The sequence below is a fragment of the Hermetia illucens genome, chromosome 1 (genome assembly GCF_905115235.1).
Source record: "Hermetia illucens chromosome 1, iHerIll2.2.curated.20191125, whole genome shotgun sequence".
Taxonomy (NCBI): Eukaryota; Metazoa; Arthropoda; class Insecta; order Diptera; family Stratiomyidae; genus Hermetia; species Hermetia illucens.
The window spans coordinates 144,692,562-144,712,380 of NC_051849.1; the positions used below are offsets into that span (position 1 = coordinate 144,692,562).

At 45.9% G+C, this 19,819-nt stretch overlaps 2 protein-coding genes across 2 annotated transcripts; one reads left to right on the top strand and one right to left on the bottom strand.

The window, feature by feature from the left end:
• Nucleotides 1–4,163: 4,163 nt before the first annotated feature.
• On the bottom strand, nt 4,164–5,636 carry LOC119650114 (KRR1 small subunit processome component homolog). Its single transcript, XM_038052641.1, has one exon. It carries the CDS (start codon nt 5,240–5,242, stop codon nt 4,214–4,216), a length of 1,029 nt encoding a protein of 342 aa, XP_037908569.1. The 5' UTR covers nt 5,243–5,636; the 3' UTR covers nt 4,164–4,213.
• A 45-nt stretch (nt 5,637–5,681) lies between these two features.
• LOC119650106 (TBC1 domain family member 15) lies at nt 5,682–19,033 on the top strand. The gene is made up of 3 exons (XM_038052630.1): nt 5,682–5,940; nt 6,017–6,800; nt 17,724–19,033. Exons 1-3 carry the CDS (start codon nt 5,833–5,835, stop codon nt 18,791–18,793), a joined length of 1,962 nt encoding a protein of 653 aa, XP_037908558.1. The 5' UTR covers nt 5,682–5,832; the 3' UTR covers nt 18,794–19,033.
• Nucleotides 19,034–19,819: the final 786 nt, after the last annotated feature.

Genomic DNA, 19,819 nt, shown 5'->3' on the forward strand with positions numbered 1-19,819 from the left:
AGTGGCGGAGTTCTCGTTGAACTGGGCCCAAAGACGACTAACAAGAGTACGTTCTGCGAAGCGGTCTTGTTTCCAGCCTAGAGCCCATGTGCTCTCTAGAAATATGGGATCTTGACTGCCTCACAGAAAAGGTTGAAGTAGAGGAGGCGCTAAAGCGTGAATGTCCAGAGGTAACCAATGCCCGGGTAGATATCACCTCTGTATATGCTTGAGGCCAAAAGCTCGCCGTGGTGGAAGGCCCCAAACAAAATGCTAGGAAATTCTTTAGCAGCGGGAGAATCAAAGTCGGATGGGCAGTATGCAAAGTGCGAATGCGGATAGTCTCCACCAAGTGCTACATGTGTCTGGACTATGGACTCAAATCAGCAGCTTGCAAGGGACCGGACAGGAGGGCAGCATGCCGGAGATGCGGCCAAGTGGGTCACCAAGCGAAGACCTGCAATGAAAGCGAGATTTGCGTTCTCTGCCATAATCGTGGCGCGTCTGGAGAGAGCATCGCACACACTGCGTGCTCGGGACGGTGTCCGGAGTGCAACCGCTCATCAGTTGCTAGCACAGTTCGCTGCGGAAGTAAATGCTGATCAAGTACTGATTAGCGAGCAATGCCGAAACAAGGACCCGTCCTCATGGCATCTCGACTTATCGGGCACCGCTGCCATCGCATTGTGCGGGCATTGTTCCCTAGACACCCTGTAAGGGTTGATGTAAATAGCGCGGAAAGCGTCGAGGATTGCCCCCTTTTCACAATGAGAGAACTCGAAGAAACGGTTCTGACTATGAAAAACAAGAAGGCGCCAGGCCCCGGCGGAAGTTTACAAACTGGTGTTCCGCCAACGGCCAGAATTGCTGCTTGAAGTGTTCAACGCTTGTTTCAAGGAGGGCATTTTCCTTGGCTGGAAAGTGGCTAGACTCGCATTGATCAGTAAGGGTAAAGGAGACCCGAAACTCCCGTCTGCATATCGAACGCTGTGTGTGCTTGACACGCCCGGAAAAGTGCTCGAGAAGCTCATCAGGAGTAGACTCGCTGAAGCGATCCGCGCTGCTGGGGACTTATCCGCAAGGCAGTTGGGGTTCAGATCAGCGAGATCTACAGTGGATGCTGTTCTGGAGGCCGTAGATGCGGTACATCGAGCCGAGGCACACAGCTACCGATCTCGACGGATAGTGTTCCCCATAACGCTTGATGTCAGAAATGCCTTCAATTCCGTAAGGTGGACAGATATGCTAGGCACACTAGAAAACTCATTTCACGTGCCAAGCTATATCTTGCGGATTTTGAGAGATTGTCTGAAAGACCACTCCCTGATCTATGAGACGCTAGAGAGCCAAAGGAGGATGAAAATCACATCGGAGTAGCACTATCCATCCATCCTAGGGCCAGATCTCTGGAACGCTTCCTACGATAGTCTGCTGAGACTCGATATGCTCGAAGAGTCGCGCCTGGTCGGTTATGCAGACGGCGTTGCGGCACTTGTTGCGGGACGCACTGTTGAACAGGCGCAAAGCAGATTTGGCATATTGATGCGACGGGTAAGCGGATGGATGACTGTTCACGTTTTCTTGTGCTTTGTGCTGGAAAAAAACCGAAGTAGTCATCTTGAACAGAAGGAGAATACCGACCCTGCGTCCCATATCGATCGGCGAGTTGGCTATAGAGTCAAAACCGGCGGCCAAATACCTTGATTTAATGCTCCACTCGAAGATGAGCTTCTTCGATCAAATCAAAGCAGCAGCGGACAGGGCTGCAGCTGGAGTCGGCTAATGGCGAATATCGGAGGCCCTATATCAACTAGGACACACCTTTTTATGGGAGCAACGCAGTCGGTTCTGCTCTATGATGCGGAGGTGATTGTGATCGCGGGAGTGATCCCCGTTGCCCTCCTTGTCAAGGAGCGCAAAGCTATCTGCCGCCGTAAGGGCGACAACTTAAGAGAGGTGGTTGCCCGTGAAGAATGTCATCGCACACTTACCGAGTGGCGACTTTCTTGGCAAAATAAACCAAGGGGCAGATGGACTGCGCGGCTCACCGTGTTCTGCAATGGAGTGGCGGACGGCGCTGAACACACCTTTTTCTCTTGTGAGAGGTGGTACGGCTTTCGTCAACAGCTTTATGCAGACACAGGGGAGCTCTCTCCATACAACATTGTTAAAGAGATGCTGAAGAGCATTGGCAGCGTATTGCGCATTATGTTCGGGCTCTTCTTATTGCGCTAGCCCGAAGTAATGTGTCAAACGGTTCCAGGCTAGTTTTCTGAAAAAAACAATCATAATAAGTGTAGTTTTATAGAGAAGGTAGTTTAGTTTTACATCATGTTAGTGGAATTCTCAAATATGCTTAACATTGGCGTGTAAATAGCGTATATGTATAAATTCTTAGCCCCTTGATTTTTTTCAGATTTTTTCGGTCATGTAGTTTCTGAGAATGGGTTTCTTGAAAAAAATTATCACTTCTAACCCCCCGCAACCCTCCAACAAAACTAAGACCGGCCCCCATCTCACCCTTTGGTGAAAAAAAATTACACCCCTCTTTTGCATGTATGGGGACCCCCCATTAAATTCGAAGAAGGATGCAACTTACTGTATGCACGTGCGTTCACAGTTTCCATCTTTTCATCAAATTTAGTGTTAATCGCTATAGCCATTTCCGAGAAAAATGCGTCTGACGGACAAACGGACCGACAGATAGACAGTAAACCGATTTTAATAAGGTTTCGTGTTTATACAAAACCTTAAAAAAGATATTATATTCAAAGTATTTCGGAGAGTATATACAGAAATGATCACTATCTTGTAGCACATTCAATACATTCCAGTGCTTTCATAGCGGACATTGACTCTACTTTAGCGCAGGTTGGAGATAGCAATAATCGTGTTCTATTTTGAAAACATTGTTTCGACGACTTAACCTCTCCGGGGGCGATTAAATTTGGTTCCCGGGATGCCCTTTTTCTACCCTCCCTCGAGATGGAGAGATATATTGCGCCAATTTATCACGTGTGATGTACTTCCTAAAATACTGCGAAACTTGTCTTTCGCCGCTGTTACTCTTCACGATACTACTTCGCACAAATATTTGATAATTCGCTCAGGGGAAATTTTATAAATGTTGCCCGTTTTATTCGAAACAAACTCACATCCACCCACATTATAAACAAAAAAAAAAAACAACGCCCAGACGCCACACAGTTCTCTAAACTCTCTTTCTCGCAGAAGCAAATTCCCCAGCTATGTAGCACAGCAAAGTAGTGCAAGGCAGCCACAACGATAAATTTGCCTTCCGAAACCGAAGCTTGAAGTTCAAATTGGAATATCCAAACCTCGAAAGCGGCCAGACAAATTATATCGACCTAACTAGCTGCCCAATGCAGATTCCCCCAGACCCTCTTTTTCAAAAAGAACCTTCCCCGTGTAGACTATCCTTATCGACTAAACTGCCCCTGCCCGAAGTGTAGGCAATGTGGACACTTTTTAAGTCTTCTCGCGTAAATCTACTTTCACTCCCCGATCCTACAACGCCCTACAGCTTGGGTTCTTTGCATCCTTCCTTAGTTTTAAGCGTAAGTTAAGTCCCTCTCTTGGTTCCCCTTCTGAGGATAACATGTAATTAGAAATTTACTTTTCTGTGTATTGTTCGCTAAATAAATTAATAGGGATTCTCCAAGATGATACCTGCCCCGCCTAGGGACGCATTAGATACCAGATTTTTGTTGCTGATTTATTCCAGCTGTAACGATGGTGTCATATACACTGCTCAGAAAGAAACTCATTAAGTTTGCGCTGAACAACGAAATCGATGGGAAAAAGCAAAAGGGCAGACCGAGACAGCAATGGCTTGATACGCCGAATGGCGATTTAAGTGTTTCTCGGCTTCACCAGGGCCAAGCGAATGACCAGATCTGATTTAGTGGAGCCAAATACGCTACCGAATCGGAGGACTTTAATCCAGAGAAAGAGACGGCGTCGAAGGCATATTCACCTGCCAACCTGAACTAAAAAAAGAGTATACATCCGTGCACTGAAGAAGGGAACAAGTTGTTCCCGAAATATCGATATTTCCTTAATAAAATTATCACTACAGAACACGGTGTTACGTCTTAATTTCCTTAAACCTTTTCGCTAGACACACCGCGAATCACACATTGATTATAAAGAAATGTCAAAAATTAAACTTAAAAAATATGACTATATTTAAACGTTAACAACTAAAACAATTTCATTTCTTCTTAAGCTTTTTCGTCGCCTTCTTGATCTTGTCCTTGAACGCCTGAACATCCAACTTGCCGCTACCTTCCTCCTCATTTGCCCGCTTCCGCTTACCACTCTCCTCGGGCGGTACGAAGTCTTTGTTCCTTCTCTCCTCTTGCTTCTTGGCGGCCTTCGCTTGCTTCTCCTCCCGCTCCTTGTTCTTCTTCGCCAGTCGCTCGTTCGGTTTGAGGAAGTATTCACCGGACGCGAGTTGCTTGTCGATCTTGCTCTCAGGCTGCGCCGGTGGGAATGGTGTGTATTCCTTCTTGGGTTTCTTATTCTTCGGCTGCTTCCGTTTGTTAACATTCTTATTCTTAAATTTGGGAAGGAACCGGGACCAATCCTCGTTGGCAAGTTTCGGGTCTTTCATGAGTTCGCGCTTTATCATGAGAGCTTTTATGTTGTAGATGGGGTGGACGTTGTTCATTGTGTCGATGACTATGTCGCGAACTTGCTGGAGTCCTTTGTACGGTCCAAGAGCGGCAACAGTGGTTCCTTGAACAAGCACGTAACACCCGGTGAGAAGCTCGATGGACTTCAGGGTGGCTCCGTTGGGACCAATGATTCTCTGCCGCCGCTTCACAAACTTCTCGCGCTTCCGCACGAGGGTTCCAATTTTGATGATGTCGCAACCAATGTCGTCCTGGAGCACCCGAATCGCCTGCTCGTAGGGAACGCTCCGGGCTAGCAGCTTGATCATGTCTCGGGCTTTGATGATTATGTACGGGTCCCATGTTTTCCGTGTAGTTTTCACCATCATGCTTCCCTCGATGAGATCTAGCTCGGCTTTCAAGTGATGTTCTGCTAACGTTTTCTGCACTAAAGGCCAGCATTCCTGAAGGTACTTTTCGCGATATTTTGGAAAAAGGGTGGCGAACGAACTTTCTTCTAAGAGACCGTTTGGATTGTCCTCCGGCTTGAACTCGGGTATTTTCATTTGCCAGGCATTGTCAACGGGTTCAGTGGATGTAATCGCGGTTTCTTCGTCGTCACTCATTTTGACTCGTATTTATTGCTTGTTATATTCCAGAAAACTCTAAGAAACTACCCAGGCGCCGAGAATGTCAACACGTGTGGACAAACGTCAACTAGGATAACATTAGTGAAGTTGGCATCAAAATTGAATGCACCGCGGCCAGCATTGTCAGGCTAGGGAAGTATGTTTATTGTCGAATGAAATGCAAATGCGTTTTATATCACAAATTGGCAGGTGCTGTAGTTTTCTAAAAAATTTTTTTGTATCTTTCATGTAGGGAGGAATATCGTAAAGCTATTTCTCGTCCAATTTGGAATCATGCCGGATTTGGAATAATGCTTTTTAATTGGTTTACTTAGTCTCTTCTGGCAATACTTAACCTATAAACTACTTAAACCGTACACCTGGCCTGCATTACCATCTATTTCCCCTACCTCACTCCATTGAGGAAAAGCAAAACAAAGAAACGTCAGAGGACGTCCAATCAGCTGAAGCAGATACATATCAGGGAGTGACGGTCGCGTAGGTGCGTGATTCGTGTTTCGGGCAAAGTTTACAAACAAAATTCTTTGTGCACATCCTCGCCCAGAGCAGCCCATTCTCGCAGTGAAATGGAGGGCGCAGAGCAACGCTCGCAAAACGGAAGCTCCCCCGAGACGGACAACCGAATGAACAGCAGCACGTCGTCGAGCTTGGATCGCAGCATCGAAGGTGAAAGAGTAAGTCGCAAAAGCCCAGACAATTTATGCAGTTGAGGTGACGAAACTGATTTGAACTTTTCGTTTCCGGCCATAGACGCTCGCTACGCACGACGGGGCCCTGCTGAAGGAGGCCAGCGCGGAGTTCATCGGCGAATTGAACACTAGCGGGACGCTCAAGCTGATCGAACAGCAACCGAACAAAATCATTATCGCTTGGCAACCGAATGATAACATTCTGATAACGGATGAGTCGTCGCAAGATCAGGATGAGTGGTCGCTCGTCGACACTATCAAGAAACGCCATCGGACCGTGTCCGAGAGCAAAGCCTTCAACACCAAATTCGACTCGCAGGCGACCAAGCCCCGCCGTCTGGAAGTGCCCGTGACTGAGCTGAAATTCGTGGAGGTCCTAGCGCGAGGACAAATGATTCGGTTAATTAAGAAGAGCGACTCGTCCCTGCACAGCGTTTACTTCTTCCAACATGGGAACGCGGACATGTTCGTGCGGGAGCTGCAGCTTAACAACGTTGTGACCCCCGCCCACGGCAGCCGAAATCTGTTCAACGTCCTTGACCCCGACGCAAGGAAGCTGCAGAAGACCTTCGAGGCGCTGCAGATCGAAGACATCAAGACGTCGGGCGGATGGCTGTCGAACCTTGTGTGGAAGAACATGGAGTTCTTTGCCAAGGTCTCGGACTACGTAACGCCCGTCCAGCAACTGTCCCCGGAGAACAGGAGCGAAGACTACGAGTTCCTCAACCACCAGGAGAAGTCGGACGCAGAAGCCAAGAAGGAAGAGCAGCCGTCGAAGAAGGAAACATCGCGACCGAATGAAAAGCCTATGGTCACCTTGCCTCCCCGGAGGGCGGTCGCTCGAGGTGAGTGTGTTTTTTGTGTGCTTCCATTCAACGAGCTTATCCAGCCGCATTATATCTACGAAAACGTTCTATTTTGCGTTCTGGCTGCTATTTGTGCCCTGGGGCCGCTGACTCATCGTCGCATGTGTTTACTGTGTTGATAGAATCACCCGGGCAGCTTGTGTTGTTGTTTGTTCCGACATTTGTTCACTTTCTCCGACGTCAGCGGGGCAGATAATTGATGTTAATTGAACGCGGGAATGTGGCCAGCTATCATTATCAGACGCTATTTCACCTGCGGTTCCCCCTATTGCGAGTTTCGGCTAGCAATGCGTCAACCGCTTATGTGTAACGGGGGCTTAAGTGAGTCGGTTCTGTGCATCGGAATTCCGTTTGTGCCGAATTTCATTTCGCTGATAAGAAATTGATTGGTCGTTGACATCATGCGTGGCGTGCTTGGCTGACTCCCCAGGAACAAATTTGTGATAATTGGTTAAGGTTATCGACGAGCACAGAAGCGAAATTCTGTGACTAATGAAAACTGCGAGAATGTTTGGAAATCGGTGAATATTATTTTATGGCGAAAAGTTTTTTCTGTGAATAATTGATGATAACGTAACGTTGTATGTTCTGGAGGTAGCAACACATTTTTCTTTGCAGGGAATCTGCAACTTTCCATCGAAAACATAAAGTTTGCGCGGGGTCCGAACAAAATATTGTGAATGGGGTAACATCTAGGCGCTACAGAATGTAAGTGGGGTGTGTGTATGAGGTGGGGGAGAGGCGAAGCCTTGGAGCAATTAGATTCTAGGATTCCAATGTACTCGCTTCCCAAGTCTAACGGAATGTCCTTTATTCGTTTATGTATTACTTGATTTCCGTTAGTGGGTGTGATGGTACCGGTTGTAGTTGGAGCACATCAGCACAAAAGATCTGATGTCTCACATTGACATAGAAAATGTTCCTTAGATCCTGCTTCCTCATTATAGGATGGACACGTATCATCTTGGAGAATTCCTATTCGGAACGTATGCCCAGCTAGTGAATTATGGCCAGTCAGATGCCCCGTCAGAATAAACTTTGCCGTATGTTTGTTTGGTTCTGGCAGGAAAAGGTTGGTGTGTTCAGCAGCATTAAGGCTGCCACCTGCCGAATGGGACGCTTGTTCCTAGTTTTCAATAGCAGCATTAGCCAATTCTACTGACACCGCGGTGCGGGCATGGGGAAATTGAACCCTCTTTTGCTAAAGTATTGGACATTTCATTATTCTCTACCTTACAATGACCGGAAAACCAGAGTAGTTCCCATCGTATTGAATCTAGAAACAGTTCAATCGGCTTTTACATTCCTGAACGATTTTTTATGGATAATCCAAGGACAGCTCAACGCCCTCGATGCAGCTTGACTATCGCTAAGGATTGCGATGCGCTTGCCCTTCCACCGCTTGTCAGTCAACCAGGTTGTCGCCCTTAGGATCACATACCCTTCAGCCTGAAAGATCGTTGCATATTGGCCGAAGGGGAAAGCCCACTTCTCATTTGTACTCGAAATGTAGACTCCTGCTCCAGAACCCTGTTCTGTTTTGGCACAATCCAATGCTCTGTGCCCGAATGTCCCTTGTTTCCCCATAGATCTAATCTCATTGCAGTGCTCTGAATAAATAACTCCAATGGCGGCAAATTGAGTAATGCATTTAGAGCTGCGCCAGATGTTGCGCTCATGGGACCGGTTATACCTGGACACATAGTTCTTTGCAGTGTGGCTAATTTACAGCGAAAACTTTTTGTTTCATCTTAACTCAGAAGACTACGGATGCATTGTCCATATTTGTAGATATTACGCTCCTCCGAGTGTAACGTTAGTGCAAACGATTCAATGCAAATAAACTGCTTGAAGCCATCGTAGAGCTGGACATCGTACTAGTCAACGTTGTGTGCATGCCCACCTTTCGGGGCAGATGACTAGGCTCGATCGTCGAACTGACTCACCTCAGTACTTCGTTGGATGGTCTGACCCTGGATACTACACCCACACTGATAGGCCATCTTTCTCGACATCAGAAACGGAGGAGGCGACAGTCGAGTGAGCAACAGAAGTCGAAAAACAAGAATGGTGCTTGATCTACTGCAACTATCGAGGACGAGAAATTCCTGGCAGCTTTAGAGAGCTCATAACCCGACGCTTGAAAAAATGAGCCAGCTTTGCCAGCGGGTAACTGAGGCATACGACTCTACAATGCCGCGACGGAAGTTCCACCAAAGTAGGAAACTAAACTACTGGTGGACCTAAGAAATCTAGCTGTTGAGAACATTGTGATTTCGAGCGCAAAGGCTCTGTCAGGACATCGGGATGCAGAGAAAGAATACCGTGATATCCAAAGTAGCCTTAGGAAAGCTATACGGAAAAGTAGGCAGAATGGCTACAAGCAGGTGTGCGATAAATACGAACCCGTGGGGCGTTGCTCATAAGGTTGTAATGAACAAGATTCGTGGACAAAAATCACTTCAAGTGATGTGTCCGCGACTCTTCTTCAAAATAATCGCAATTCATTTCGCAAAACAGGGAGAAAGTGGACCTTAACCAACGGTTTTACCGAACATCTTTGCAATTCCCGGAGTGACCGAGGGGAAATTACGAGAGATCTGTGGACGAATTGGGTATAAGAAAGCTTCGGGATTAGACGAAATCGAACAAATCCCTGAAGTTGGCCTCTAAAGAAGTGTTTCCCTCCCAGTGGAAAAGACAAAGGTTGGTTCTGCTATGAAAGTCTCGAAGCGGTCTATAGTCGATGCAATAGCAGCGATCGCGGATTTGGCTCAAGAACGTCTTTAGCTCGGCCCACTGGGGTTAGATTAAAGGTACACTGGCTAAACTGGATATCCTTCGTTATTTCGCTTGAACAATCGAGAGATACCTCTCGGAGAGACATCTTTGGTATGAGGCGGACGACTGGTTGAAGGAATACTTTGTGACAGTGGATGTTTCCCAAGTCTTCGTATTAGGGCCCCTGCTGTGAATACAATGTATGGCGGAGTGCTCGGCCTTCGCGTGCGCCAAAAGAGCCAATGTTGATTTGTTTTGCAAACGACCTGGCGGTGGTAGAAGTTGCGAAACATACAGAGGACATGGAACTGTATGGAAGTGAAACCATTCATGCCATCAAAGAATGGCTACAAATGGTAAAACTGGACTTGGCGGATGACATGATGGAGGCCGTCCTTATTACCAATCGCAGGACAATACTATCTAAATCTGGATTGGTAATCACGGGGTCATTTAAAAATTGATCATTAGACACTTGGGGGTAGTCATCGATGCCAAGTTTAGCTTCAAGGGTACCTGGACTATGCGCGGGAAAAGGCAATAAAGGCTAGTTCCTCTAGGAAGGATGATGTCTAATGTTGGAGGGCCAAAATTTAGTTGCAGGCTGCTTATCGCAGTGATGGTGAATTTCATCCTGCTATACGCGGCTCCTATCTGGGTAGGAACACTGAACAACATGGTGTGCTAGAAAAGGGTGAGTTTGGCATACCGGCCAATTGCGCTGAGGGTATCCGATGAGATAGTGTGTCATTGCGGAAGGTGGATGCTTCAGGTATGGAAGGTTTTGTGTATTTCTTATATAAAGATATTTGATTGTGCATTTGCCCCATTAGTACGTAGCATATATTATATGAGAGTATCCACTTTTGGGTGATATTGACTTGAATAGTCTTGAATTTGCAAGGAAAAGACAACTTTGACCTATTATAACTTTGTTAGTAATAATGCGATTTCTAACAAACTTGGTAAAATCAGGCTCCATGTTATAACCTACATTACTGCAACAATTACATGGTAATAGGATGAACTTAAGGGGGGTTTTGCAGCCAATTACAAAAAATATAGTAATATACTATTATTAATTTTATTTGAATAGATAACTGTATTTCGGAGCCTAGGCACCATACAGTGGCAGCCTCGTGATTTTTCTGTTGGGTAGTTTCTGAGAATGGGCCCGTTAAAGAAATGATCACTTTCAATCCCTCGCACTCCCACCTTTCCAACAAATTGGAAAACAAAGACGGGCTTCGTAAGTACTAACCTTTAACCCCACATGACTATATCTGGTGAAAAAAAATTTACACACCTCTTTTGCATGTATGTGAATCTCTCCTTAAATTCAACGTAAAAGGTTGTAACTCACTGTATGTGGGAGGGTTCAGTTCCCACTTCTTCTCCAAATTTGGTGTCAATCGCTATAACCGCCTCCGAAAAAAATGCGAGTGATGGACAGACAGACAGACAGTAAACCGATTTTAATAAGGTTTGGTTTTACACAAAACCTTAAAAAAAGCGAACGTCGCCCTAATAATTTCAATAAAATCAACGGCGCGTTATATATTTCTACACATCGTTCCAAAATCCCGACCAACAATCAGCACACCCTTGTCATCCGCATAAGCTTGAGCGTGAACTGACAGATTTTGCAGTTCGCACAGTCGTGAGTCGACCAACATACTCCACAGAAGTAGTGGTAGCACACATCTTTGAGGGCCGCGTTTCGTCGCTTCCGTGGTTAGATAGCGAACAACACTCATTTCAGTACACAGCAACCTCTCCGTTAGCATCCTCACCATGTTCCCTGGTGGCATCACAAAAGTTTTGGAAAGACTTCTTCAATGTCCACGAACTCCTCCATCGCGTACTGATTTTCAGAGTTGCGTCCTATATCTTTGAAATCAAAGAGTGAAGAGCAAACGCACTGGACTGTCCACGCTATTTAGTCGGTACCACATTAGCGTCTTCTCACGAATATGACGCTCAGCCAGTCCCTTAAGACATCTCAGCGAAAATGATGTTAAGCTGATTTTATGCAATTCTTCGGATTTGAATAGTCATCTTTCACAGGCTTAGGTATGAAAATGCCAAGCAGAAGGTACGTAGCCCAGAGCAAGACATTTGCGAAGGATAGTATAGCTGCTTCCGCCTTTTCATTAGTACCCACGGTTCTCGTAGCGTCCCAATTCCTCTTGCAACACCTTCGTGCTGAACGCTTTGCAGAAACCGCCAATCCGGTCCCTCCCACTTCGTAGACCTGCCCTCCCGGGAAGTGTACTTCCAGGGGAGTCTGTATACACTCAATTCTGAAATTCGTGAAAATTTCATCCAATTTTCTAAGAGAACGCAACTTGGCCGAACCATCCGTTTTAACGACTCTGCACAATCTGTAAATCTCCCTTTCTCTTTCCAGTTCTTCATAGTATGCTCTAAAGGAGTCTCGTTTCGAACTTTTAATAAGCCGTGAGTTCCGGAATTTTAACCAGTCTTCATTCTTATTGGTTACTTTGCAAGTACGATTTAGAAGTCGCCTGGTAAGATTTCCTGAGTCCTTGTAGTTCTCGGTTCCACCATGGAACCGTTTAATCACTTTGGCCTTGACCTTAGAGTTTCCAATTGATCTTCTATCGCCAAAGGAGTCTTTAGTCGTCTACTAAATTCAGATAGTCAGACTAATTCTAAGTAACGGTGATCTGAGAGTGAGACTTCATTAGGCACTCGTCGGTCTCTAATCAACTTTAACAAATATGTAGCGTAGATTGTTCTTGGCTCCACTAACGCAGGGGTGCACCCTACTTTCGCGGTCATCAGAACCGCTGAAGTGAGAAAATCAAACAGCTTCTCTCCTCTAGGGTTGTATTTGCTACTGCCCCAACAAATATGCCGAGCGTTTGCATCACATTCATTAAGAGTTCACGACCTCTTGATTCTGCATATGCTACCAGTTCTCTTAGTTCTTTTGTCGGTGGGGGCACTATGAATCAGAGGGTAAATAAGCAGAGGCAACTATGACGTTTCTCCTCTTGTTATTAATCTGGTATTGTAAGTTGATCGCAACTAGGTCCTGGGAATAGAATTGTCTCAGCATAGTTGCTTCTAACAATTTTGACGTCAGAACACAGGCTCTCGGTCTCGAGGATCCCTAAGATCCTAGTTCCCTTTACTGATCCAATAAACCCATGATTTTTGTAACAGACCCATGATTTTTGTAACAGAAATATATGTCGTGCAACTTTGCCAGCCATGCTTTCAGTAGACAGGAATAGGCTAACCTTTATGTCTGCTGCGTCCAGTTTGGATTTCATCGGGGTTACTAGCTTGTTCTCAAATTTCGCTGAAAGTTCCGCCTTCCAGCGTCCGATTTCTCTCGATATCACCACTTGCTACGCCCATGTCTTCATTCTTAAGAAAATTCGCCTTCTTTCGCAGCGTCTTCCATTGTCATCGGTTGGGAAGCCTACCAGGTGCTCTCCGGGCTGCATGGATCTGTTTCCACATACCGAAATTAGACCAGTTGCGTCCACATCAGCAGCTTCCCTTCTTCCCGTTTTTCCTAGTGGATTGTTCTGTCAGGCAACTTTTGTAAACCTTACTGGAACTGCCAGTATATACTACTAAGCCGGGGCGACGATTCTCCTATGAGCTGGAATCCATACTACTTATCTGAGAGGCATCCTTGGCTCTCAACAACCGGGAGTTATCTACTGCACATCATTCGCTCTAGCTTTTCCCCCGTAGTGTCCAGAAGATATATATGTAGGTTTAGGATGACTCATTTGGAGGTTTGCCAGTCTAGGTAGCATTACTAACTTTAACAAATAGGTAGACCACGTTATCTGCGGAGATGAACGGCCTCTGAATCGTCCCATCACGATTCTATAGGCATTCCCCAAAAAGTTGATTTCCGCTTCCGAACAGAACTCCTTCAAGCATTCTCTCTTGCTTCGGTGAATGGCGAGATTGGGAATTTTGCGGACTTCTTCATTTGCGCGCTGTGGGTTTAGTCCTCACTGATGCACCATGACATACCACGCACCACGACTGACGAAGGTTGGGCCTACGATTGAAGTAGACCTCCCTTTCCAAAAGGTGTTTACATCATCTTCGTTGGCCAGAACTATATCCAATTGCGCAAAAGTATATAATAGGCTGTGCGACCTGCATTTGCTTCTCTGCTATCCCACTCAAGGGCCCCGATTAAAGTCACCGGCAATCACCTTGAGACTACGTCCATTTGGGTCGAAACATATATTGTCAATGAGAGTTTGTGGACCGTAGCGTAGCTGTGCGTACAACCCCATTTATTTTCGGCCACACAAAGCCAATTTCTGTCTGACTCGAAGTACATTGTATGGCTTTTGGACCGCAAGCCAATATGGCTGATCCACAAGTCGAATCTTTAACCCAAACGCAACCGTGACGGTTTTTATAGGATACGTTTATGGTGGTAATTTCCATCTCAGATTCGTAGGTGGTTTCCTCAAGTAAATCCTGGAGGAACCCAATAGTTGTGATATGTGTCAGGAGCCAGCCTCCTGGGGATCCTGGTCGTGACCTCCGTGGACACAAGCGAGCGCTGATCCGCTCATAAGTTCGAGGATCAGCTAAGCGTAGGTCAGGGAACTGGGTTTTATCTCCGAGCGAGACACCGGTTCCTGACAATAGCGGTCCACTCCATTGCACACGACGCGCTAGTCAAAAACCCCAGTGTTCCTGTTCTGAAAAAACGCCCAGTTGAAATCGCTAGACCAGAGAAGGTAGATTCGTTACGCTGCCAGAAACCCGTCTGTCCAAAAACAAGGAGGCTACGAATAGAAACCCACAAATAGAAAAAGAGGAAACGAAGAAGAATTAGACCGTGCCCTCTGCTCATTAAGCAGATAGAAGTGAAGACAGACGTTCAGTGGAGCAGAAGTGTTTTCCATATGGAAAACGAAATGTGGCGGAGTCTTTCTTGAATTTGGCAGACAACTAGCAACGATCTACGAAGCGATCAAGGAACTAAAGGAGAAAAGAGAAGCAAGAAGAAGAGCCTATGTGTTCTCTAGAAATTCGAGATTTTGACTGCCTTCAGAAATGGTCGAAGTGTAGGAAGCCATAAAGTGTCCACAAGTAACCAGTGCCCCGATAGGTGGCACAGGAGTGCTTGAGGTATAAGCTCGTCGTGGTAAAAATTGCAGAACAACACGCGAGGAAACTCCTTAACAGCGGGGAAATCAAAATTGGATCGGTAAGATGCAGGGTACGAATGTGGATAACCCCACAAAGTGTTACAGGTGTCTGGATTATGGACACACGCCTGCAACTTCCCAGGGAGCCAACAGGAGGATAGAATGCCGCTGATGCGGTCAGGTCGATTCAAGTGAGGATCTGCAACGAAAGCAAGAATTGGGTCCTCTGTATGGGTCGTGGCACGTCTAGCGAAAGCGCTGCGCAGGGTGTGGTGCAGTCTTCAGGAGGAGGCGGCTAGTATGACCCGCATACAAAGTAACATGCACCGGATTGCAATCGCTTACGAGTTGTTAGCGTAGTTCGCTGCGGAGGTAAAAGCTAATCTGGTGCTAATCAGCGAACAATATGGGGACAAGAACCTAGCGTCATGGCATCTCACCGCCACCATCTTTCACCGCTGCCATCTTTTTTTGGGACGGCATTCGAGATGCTTAGGGATACGTCATCCCCCCCCCCCTTTTTTTAGTGTTTACTTAACGCTAAATGAGACGATGCCGGAGTCTCGACGTAGGCTCAATACCTTGGCGGTCGCCGTTTTGGGCACGGATGGGCTAGGGATATTGATTGGGCGGATACGGAATGGCGGCGAGAACCGGGCACGTAGTTTTAAACATAGGATAAACGCCAACATTCCGGCACATCAGCCCCTCTCTGCGTGTGGCACGTCGTAAGCATCGAGAAATTCGTCGAAGCTCTTGGAACACACAGCGGCGCGTTTCAGGGGGTGGTAACATTGCAAATGACACTGTCGTAGATTCAGTGATGAACCTGATAACGACATCCTGTGAAGTTTCCATGTTCCAACAATGGTGGTGCTCAGAGGTGGCGCTGAGGAAGACGGGGCGGCAACGCTGTCGGCCAAACCAAAACCAAGTGGCCGAGGAGAACCTCCATATTGGTGGCACCGGGAGACGCTGTACTCACTTTGGTTTGCCGGCCGTGATGCAGTAGGCGAATGCTCCAAAGGCCTAATTATTGCGATCAGACCCGAGTCTGCACGGGGACTCATCTGAAGTGGCAAATTGGTCACGAAACCTTACCAGGGGTATACTGGTACCATGGGAACCGGGAAAGCCCCTGGACTCTCATACTTCGGGTGAACTGTCGTTGTATGTGAGTACAGCTCGGTTATTTGCGGTTGGCCCCCCTAGTGGGAGTTTCATGGTGGTTGTGGTTGTGCTCAAGCGAGAAGAGACCTTCGGGCCTCGGCGTGGTGTTGCGTTTCAACACGGGTGCCGTACTCCTTAGTTCGGTAGAGATTTGGTTAATTCTTGCATCCACCAGTATGAATGCTAAGCCATGCACTTGGTATAGACTGGTACCGTTGTTGCTTGTCTCAGCGGGGCTCTGATTGTGGTCACAAAATCAATCCGTGTCTGAAGAGGACCGTAGGGTTAAGTCTCCACGACAGGTACCTACGTTAAACACAATGGGCTTAACTGTTCCAACGGTGGCACGCCTTCTATTTACTGCTGAACGGGTTGATGTCAACAGCGCGGAAGGCGTCGTTGACTGCCCTTTTTTTACCATGAAAGTACTCGAAGAGGCAGTTTTCACACCAAAAATAAGAAGGTACCAGGTCCTGATGGTATCACGGTTCGAGGTGGCAAACTGATATTCCGTGAGCGGCGGTAGCAAGGTTCGCGCTAACCAATAAAGGAAAACGAGACCTTGAGCTGCCATCTGCTGCATGGTTCAGAGCAGGGAGATCTACGGTGGGTGCTGTTATAGAGGTTATAGATGTGGTTAATCGAAGGCACACAGGCTCACCTCGACGGATGCGCTATCCGTCGCGCTTCCTCATAACGCATTCTCATTTCGTTAATTCAATTCATATGATGGACAGATATACTGTGTAAATGAGAGAACTCATTCTACGTCCCTAGCTTTCTATTGCAATATTAAGGGATTATTTGACTCTTCCATAAGATGCCAGAGGGCCAGAGGAGAATGGAGATTACGTCGTTAGTTGCAGAAGGATTAATCCAAGGGCCGGACTTCTGCAGGGCTTCCTACAATAGTCTGCTACGACTCGACATGCTGGAAAAGTCGCGCCTGGTCAGTTATGCAGACGCCGTTGCGGCACTTGTTGCCGAACGCACTATTGAACAGCCGCAAAGGAGATTTAGTTGCTGAAAAAAAATGAAGTAGTCATCCTGAGTCGACTAATAGCGAATGTTGAACGTCTTCTTATGGAAGCAATGCAATCAATTTTCCTCTATGCCGCGGATATATGTAGGTATGTCGTAAGCGCCTTGCCCAAGTGCGGGTGATCTTCGTGGTCCTTATTGCTGAGGAATATAAAGCACACAAGAACGAGGATTTAAGAAAGATGGTTGCCCGTGAAGAACGGCAACGCACACTAACCGAGTGAAAACTACCTTGAACTAAGGGATCTGTGGCTGAATTGAAAGCACTATTTTTTCTCTTGTGGAAGGTGGGGGGGTTTCGGCAGCTGACAACATTGTCAGCTGCATGGGCTCGTTCGGTGGAAGAATCGAATGGCAAAGGGTTCCTTGAACTAACAATTCCCTTTTTATTCTCTTCTCCTCTTGTGAAAGGAATTCCCTGGGTTTTCTAAGCCGGGAAAGCGGGAGGGTTAGCTCGCAGTAATGTGTCAAATGGACAAATGCTGAAGAAAAAGAAGTTGCGAGGATTGTTTTGCGAATCTTTCGTTTGATCTACTACCGACCAATCTGAAGTCTTTGATTATTGGATGAGTTGGTCTGAGTCTATTGATTTTGACTTAAAGTACTGTATTGGTGGTAATTTTCATTCTAAGTTATTCAGTTAATAAGTACAGCTTGATAAGAGCGTACAGTTATTCTAGAAGTAGTTATCCTGTGAATTATCCAACCTTGACGAGCCTTGATTATATTTTCTTAATTTCAGGTCCTCCACTCAACGAAAAGCAATGGTGTGAATTTCAAACTGAAGATGGTCGCATCTCGGACCCTCAACGTGTTAAAGAAATCATTTTCCGTGGTGGAATTGAAGAATCCTTGCGTCCAACAGTCTGGAAATATTTACTCAATTACTATATCTGGGATGAGACCACAGCTGAAACAGCGGAGCGTCGTCGTGCAAAATCCGCTGAGTATTATCAAATGAAGTCGCAATGGCTCTCGATGACAACCACACAAGAACGAAACTTTTCAGGATTCCGCGACAGAAAGTGCCAAATTGAAAAAGATGTTATTCGAACAGATAGAACAATTGAATTTTTCGCTGGCGAACAAAATCCCAATATCGCTCTCCTGCAAGATATTCTCATGACGTACGTGATGTATAATTTCGATCTTGGATACGTACAAGGAATGGGTGACTTGCTGGCACATATCCTAGCGGTTGTCCAAAATGAAGCGGACTCGTTTTGGTGTTTCGTGGGCTTCATGGATTCGGTCTTTTCCAACTTCGATGTGGATCAAGCTGGCATGAAGCGTCAATTCAAAGAGCTTCACGATCTGATTCAGTTTTGCAACCCAGAACTGTTTGAGTATCTTGCCAGCAACGACTCAGCGAACATGTTCTTCTGTTTCCGTTGGCTTCTAGTTTGGTTCAATCGGGAATTCTCCGCTTCGGACATTATTGAACTATGGGAGGTCCTTTGGACCGGATTGCCTTGCCCTAATTTCCACCTATTCATAAGCGCTGCAATCTTAGAAACTCATAAGCAAACAATTATTGAAAATAAGTTCCAGTTCGATGATATTTTGAAGTATGTGAATGCACTTTCGATGCAGTTAGACCTTAACAATACGCTAGAAACCGCCGAGTCAATTTATATTCAAATCAAAGAAGCCGAACGTATTCCTCAGAAAATACGTATACTCATAGGAGAAGAATCTGGGTCGAGTGATATGAGCGAAAGTTTCGATCTAATTAACCGCGAAGAGGAGGAAATGAGGCAACGGAAGTTGGAGGAGGCTTGTGAAAATTCAATGAACATGTCGTTCTTGTAAGGACGCAAGGTGAGCGAGGGGACGAATTTGGCAGCGGCAAGAGACAAATATGGGCGTGTTTTGCTATGAGGGAGGCGTTAGTAATACGTGCTAGAGTTTAAGATAAAATCATGTTTTATAAATATGCTACAACTTTTAGTCCTGTATATTTGATTTGTATTTAAAAGTGTAGATTTACCTCAACTACTGAGACTTGTATGAATTGAGTTTTTTGGTTATAATGAAATTTTTTGCACCACATAATGCATTTTTGAATATTTTTACATTTTTGGCGTACTTGTGTTGCAGAGATTGAAGCTACACAGAGAATTTTAGTGTTACAATTTTTTTAGTCGAAAACAGTTCAGTGATTGTTTATTAGTGACATTGGTGGAGGTTAGCGGTTAAGAACTATTCGATCTTTGGGTTACAATAAGGATTTTAATGTCCATGAGCTATCTCTCAGGAGCAAGGAAATTCGCCTGAATCATTAGTTTCACACCTGAATAGACAAAAACCGCGTTTTTTTGGATTTGGTCACTGGGGGTGGGAAGTGTGTTCCTAACAAAAATATGAAAGGCTTTAGAACTGTTTGCAAGAAGACGCAACGCCGCCATCGACATCAAGAGAAGGATTTCATCCTCGTGAGATATTTGTGTGTGTTTGGTGGTATATTCGAGGGATTATTTACTGGGAACTGTTACTACGTAACTTTTAGCAGTGGAAGTATACTGTGTCCAGCTACCATTGCAACTAGAATTCGAGGGCACTCATGCTGAATGGGACATCTCAAACGATTACAAAACGCGCGGCGACGTTCAATGAACACGATGCCGATTTGGTTGAAAGTGGTCTTGTCTGGAGACCATTTCGTGCGACACAGCTAATTGAATAATCCGCAATCCGATATTTGTGGTATTTTTATGTAAGCTATGGGAGCCGACGAATCGTCTGGATACAGGTTCCGTTCCTACTTGACTGTTAAAGTCTTCAAGTATGATTTAGATATTATACTTGGGACCTATCCTTTCTATCGCGCAAACGAGA